Raw genomic sequence first — 6,264 nt, 5'->3', positions numbered from 1 at the left:
AACCAACATGGTTATATAAAAAATACAAATCAGTCCTTCTCTAAAGATGTTACATTTTATATTGACTATCTTCCTTTAAAATTTACTAGCTTCACTTCATCTAAGCTTCTTTTTATTTGGGAGCTTTGGGGTTTTTTAGGGCCAGCAACAAATGAACTTCTGGAAAAGGTTATTAGACTTCAGATAATGTTTTATAATTTTTAGTTGTTTCTGAGTAGTTATTTTTATCCAAACCGGCATCTTCTACAAATTCAATTTCTTTCAGTGAGTGTCCATACAATCATAGAACAATTAAAGATGAAACTGAAATATGGACTGTTGCAGCCAGCTTTCTTTACCTGTCTGCGGCAACAACTCCCGTTTGAGGTGAGATGGCACGAGAGCCACACATCCACCGCCCCCAGGCCACTGAGACACAGACACCAATATGAGGATATCACAAATGGCGTTTGTTAACTCTCTTTCACTGCTTTTATATGCAAACTACTTCGTTCCCGCCTTTGCAGTTACATCATAAGCTCTATCACGGGTCAGTCAGTCCCTATCCTTTCCATACATCGCGAGATCTTCCGGTCGCCAATCCCTACAATGGACCATGAACATCCATGAGAGAAGAAAACAATGGAGAAAGCTTCCTTAAGAAAACTTGCTTTTTTCCTTTCAAGAGACCAACTGTTCCACTTTTTTCACTATTGGTCAGTTCCTGCTGTGACTGACGAGTTCCTGCTTCGACAGCTACCCAGCCTGGCTAATCAAGTGAATGAGAACCATTCTTCTGACTTTCAAAGATAACTTCTAGCTGTCAGTAAGTATGAAATAAAGTTGAACAAAGGACAAAGTGACACAGATCCAGCAAACACACCAAAAAGCTAACAGAAGAAAAATCCCCAGTTGTGCTTCTCTTCAGCTGAGGTAGGGTTAAATGCAAAGAAATTAATCAAATTCAGAGGAATTCTCATCTGCTAAAAATAGTTTAATCATAGAAAGATCTAAGTTCTGCATGTTCAGAAAAGCAGGAGACAAAATATTCTAAATCAAAGACTGATTCCTTGGAGCACACATTTTAAAGTATTACCTTTAAGCAGACTAAAAAGTAAGTTTCTTATTCCACCCCATTAAGAGATCGTCCTACTGGGCTGCCATCCAATTGCAATTGATACCCCTTAAAGTTCAATACGTTGACCTTCCTGACACAAAACTCTTCTTAGTAACTCTGTCTTAAGGAGCAGAGAGATGAAAGAGACCTGAGGGAAAAAAAAGAAAAAAAAGGGGCAGGGGGAGGGGGCAGAATTGTGCACTAAGCATCAAATGTCACTTTATGGAATCTGGGGAAAGAATGTAAACTTTCCACCTCTTTCCTCAAATCTGCATTGTAGCTGGAACAAACAAAAACAAAGATCGACTACTTTCTTAAGCACTCAGGTGCTGAGTGCCAATACTGTCTGGAAAGGCAGTATTCAATCTACTACAGTTGTACTACCCTTTAAAAAAGAAAAAAAAAATTAAAAAAAGTATTATGACTTCATTCTACAATCCAGACCTGTGCATGTATTTGTGGCTTTAAAAAGATTTTATTCAATCTCTCTGAACACCTCTGCAGATCATTCAACCCACTAAAAAACTTCCAGTAATACTTAGAAGAGATATGGAAATACATATTATCTTGCAGAAAACAGAGTAAAAAACCAAAAAAACCCATGAAACTAATAGACATACTGTCAATGCCCCACAAACTGGGGCATCAGAAAATTTTCCTCCCCGCTGTTCCAGATATTTATAAATAAGTATGCAAGTCAGGGATTCTTATGCCCATCTCAGAAGGCCATCTCTATGCTCCACTGACAAACGGATGTCTTTATGCTCAACAGGAAACAGCCTCTTAATCAATTTTATCCCTTGCATGAGTACAATCCCAATAACTACCTAGTATCAAGCTATCGTTAATTATTATACAATCTAAGCATAAACAAATTTCAACTGAGAAATAAAATTCAGTAAGTAGAATGAACCTTTTAACAACTATACATATATCTGGCCACAAACAGCTTTTCCTTCATATTCTAGTCCCTCAGCTCTACCTCTCATAGCAGCTGGATGAGAGGTAAAGTCTCTAAAGTGACTAGCAATTACATTTAGATGTTAGTATCGCCCACAGGTGTATTTCAAAATGCTTAAGTGCTAAACTTACAAATTCATAAATTCACCCATGAAGGACACAAACACTGTTATCAGTTTTACTAACAGGCAATTTATTCAATCCTTTATCAAGCCAAACTGTTGGGGAAGCCAATAATATTTTGGTGCAATAAAGGCGTATACACAACTTGTCACAGAATATTAAGCATATGCAGTACTACTTGTGAAGTCAGTGACAGCAAATGCTGATAAATGTGCAGAAGCGTGGGTTTTACCTTACTAACCTGGCCAAGTTGAACTATACAGTTCCAAGCCCTTAAATCACCTGGCAGGCCATTTGTACTGCAGAAAGCATGAATTATGATTCTTTGACTCCTTAAGGTTTCTTCCTTATTGCAGAGTTGCTGTAATGACTTATATCTAGGACACTACCACAGGATGGATGTTCTACAGCATTTGGAGTGGGAAGTGAATCTAGAAGTGATTCTTAAATGACTGCAAGAAACACCCTTTGGGTTTTAAAGTGTGGGGAAGAAAACACATAGCATGTCTCTCTAGAAACTTTTGATTTTTCCGCATTCTCTATTATGATACACAAAATTATTTTAACAAAAGGGCATAAATTTTCAATATCAAAAGTGAAAACTACAGAGGCATCTTAGTACTGACACAGCTTGTTAATATAAATTAAGCCCTTGTTTATATTAACAATATACTTATGAAAAATTATTTTCTTTATATATACTTGTCACCCTTGTAAATATTGAAATAACTTGCACAACTTTCAAATAACATATTCTTTGAAATTTCTGCAGTAAAAGCTTGTAATATTTGTTATTTGTGTTGATTCACATGCCATTTATCTTCTCTGATCACATAAGCATATAAAACCCCACAACATTTGTAACAAAATCCATGAAATTTTTTAGATCCTCACACAATGCCTAAATATCAAAATCTAGCAGCTAACAGATTCTGATGTGGACCTTTTTCCTGACAACATTTGTAAAACATTTCTTTACTGTTCTGCTGTCTCAAATAGTAACAGATCAGTAATTCTTTGGTTCCTCCCTCCATGTTGTTTCTATAACTTGTCACACAAGAATGGACAGCTGATAAAATGTTATCACACCAGGGATAACGAAAAAAAAAATCATCATAACTAGATGCCTCACAGAAGCAAGATTTACACTTTTGCCATGCATCTGCTATGAGTGTAAAAGTATGGCTATTTCTTCCCATTAAAATACCATCAAAATTATATGGAGAAAAAAAGTTTTTTCTATATGGCAATCTGGTATACCAAGCTTGCTCTATCTTACCACAAATTTAACATTATCCATCTGTGCATTCATCTGTTTTACAGAGGCAGTATGAGCTCAAGAAAAGGTGGAATCAGTTTCCATTGTAGAAACAGCGAGAGGGAGAGAGCAGAATGAAGAATGACTAGGAAAAACCCCTCATACCTAAAACAGAGCTGCTGGAGAGATCTGCAGCTTCCAGGAACTAGTAAGCACTGTGAGTTTCTTTCCAAAACAGTTTCCTTCAAACATCATATATTCAATGTATTGTGTTAAGTAACTGAGGTAAATTTGCTGAATCAGAATGAGGGAGCAGAAGAACGGGGCTGCATATGCTAGAGAACATGGGGGGTAAGATTCTGGGAACCTGGGACTGACAGAGGGGTACTAATAATGATTCAAAAACAAGAGGTGGAAAGGCGGCTGGCGGTAGGGCCCAACCGAATCCTGGGAGGATCCGGAAGAGGTCGAAAGAGAAAGGGCAAAGAAAAGGGGAGGTTAAGTTATGAGAACTCAAAAGTTCCGAGCACAGCCGAAACTTTCCGAGCCCCAGTAAATCAATCAGAAGAGACTGCCGGAGAGGACGATCTCCTGTGGGCAGTAATGGAAGCGACCTATAAAACCTTAAATGCAACTAATCCGAATTTCACGACCTCCTGTTGGTTATGTTATGACACACAGCCACCATTTTATGAGGGAATAGCAGTATCATCCCCTTATAATACCTCAAAGGAAAACCATCCTCACGAGTGTAATTGGAAAGAAAAGAAACCCCGGATCACACTCCAACAAGTCAGGGGCAGCGGCTGGTGCATAGGGAAAGGATCTGGAAATCTGAATCCTCTGTGCGCAAAAACGACTGCTGACTTAGCCCCAGACGTTAAGTGGGTTCTTCCCAGTCCAGGAGCGTGGTGGGTATGCGCATTATCAGGATTGACTCCTTGTCTCTCCACTGCAATAATCATGAAAGATGCATCCGAGCTCTGCATACAAGTTATTGTGATACCGAGGATACTTGCCCACAATGAGGAAAGTATGTATCTCTATTGGGATACCTCAATCCATAGGATCAGTAAGAGAGAGCCCATCTCAGCCGTCACAATAGCTACCCTGCTTGGGTTGGGAGTAGCCGGAACGGCCACTGGTGCGGCCTCCTTGGTACAACAGCAACAAAGGTTTAGCTCTTTACGAGCCGCAGTAGATGAAGACCTAATGAAAATAGAAAAGTCTATATCTTACCTGGAAAAATCCTTGACCTCATTATCAGAGGTGGTATTACAAAACAGGAGAGGGCTGAACCTATTATTCTTGCAGCAGGGAGGAGTGTGTGCCGCCCTAGGTGAGGAGTGCTGTTTTTATGCAGATCACACCGGGGTGGTCAGGGACTCCTTAGCCAAACTGAGAGAAGGACTAGAAAAGCGGAAACGAGAACGGGAAGCACAGTCCTCATGGTACGAGTCATGGCACAACTGGCCACCCTGGCTGACCACCCTAATCTCTACCATAGCAGGACCCCTCGTAATCCTTCTATTGGCCTTAACCTTTGGACCTTGCATTCTCAGTAGGTTGGTGTCCTTTGTTAAGGACAGACTGGGAGCGGTACCATTGATGGTAATAAAACAATCAGAAGTGGGAAAGAAGGAGACGATCAACGATTCTGAGTTATCCGCTGCCAGAGACGTACTATCTAGGTTCGATCAGCAAATTTAGTATACATAAAAGAAAAGGGGGGAATTGTGTTAAGTAACTGAGGTAAATTTGCTGAATCAGAATGAGGGAGCAGAAGAACGGGGCTGCATATGCTAGGAATGTATATGCTAGAAAAAAGGATATAATATCGGTTAAAACCAGCCCTGTGGTCCGGCGTCAATATGCCATGTAGCTCAGTCCTGTGGTCTGCTGCAGCCAAGGTTACTCAAGATGATAAAGAGGGACCCACCTCCTGTGGTCTACCACCGGCCAGGTTACTCAAGATGATAAAGAGGGACCCCGCGGCCTTTCTTCAAAAACAACCCCTAACGACCACCATTGCGCACGCTCAAGAGGAGGAACCTGCTTGAAGAAAATTTAAATACGAGGCGAACAAGGGGTGATGAATATTAATGTAATAGTTGTGAGACATGATAGATATGTAAACTAGCTCTGTATAAATAAAGGCCAAAAAGATGTGACCTGGCGCGCCTAGGTGGAGCTGCGACTCCCCGGCCGCCCAGCGCTGCTTTTGCTCCCTCACTTTAAATAAACCCTTGATTGGACTTATGAAGTAGTGGTCTCAGTGTTTGACCATAACAGTATGACAGGTTTAGGAAAACCAGTTAAAGAGGGATTTGGGCTCTCAACAAAAGGAGAGCCAGCCAAGAAGCACCTTTCATTTAGGCTCAGTAAGGGTCGTTCATAACTTGCACTAAGAACCCAAGCCGCTTCACAGTGACAGCCCTACAAGCAAAACGAACAGTTTGCAAGTAAAGCCAAGATATTTCTTCTTCTAGAAACATCGAGTCTCTGCCAGCCTGAAGACAGCAGCAAGGAGCATGAAATGTGAATGTGATTTCCCTTGGGACTACACATTATTACAAAAGACAGAGGCTAGATTCTCGACAGCTTTCTAGGATCTCATGACTTCAGATTTACAACGATTTACAAGATCTTAGACAACGATTTATAGATTAAGAACAGTATCTCCCATTTATTTTTGTCACTGAATTTGGAACAGAACATTGCTCCACCTCATATTTTCAAAACAATCAAATGAAATCTTGGCGGGGGGTGGGGAGAACCACAACAACCATGAACCTGTTCAACATAAAACAAAACCAGTGTAGTTCTT

The 6,264-nt window shown here is 40.3% G+C and overlaps 1 protein-coding gene across 1 annotated transcript; it reads left to right on the top strand.

Annotated features, from left to right (window-relative positions):
• Nucleotides 1–3,783: 3,783 nt before the first annotated feature.
• On the top strand, nt 3,784–5,534 carry LOC104127705 (retrovirus-related Env polyprotein from Fv-4 locus). Its single transcript, XM_009640396.2, has one exon. It carries the CDS (start codon nt 3,831–3,833, stop codon nt 5,145–5,147), a length of 1,317 nt encoding a protein of 438 aa, XP_009638691.1. The 5' UTR covers nt 3,784–3,830; the 3' UTR covers nt 5,148–5,534.
• Nucleotides 5,535–6,264: the final 730 nt, after the last annotated feature.

Source organism: Egretta garzetta, unplaced genomic scaffold, assembly GCF_000687185.1.
Source record: "Egretta garzetta isolate BGI_Z169 unplaced genomic scaffold, ASM68718v1 scaffold246, whole genome shotgun sequence".
In the NCBI taxonomy this organism is placed as follows: domain Eukaryota; kingdom Metazoa; phylum Chordata; class Aves; order Pelecaniformes; family Ardeidae; genus Egretta; species Egretta garzetta.
The sequence above is the reverse complement of the archived record's forward strand: the minus strand, read 5'-3'. Positions and strand labels throughout refer to the sequence as shown.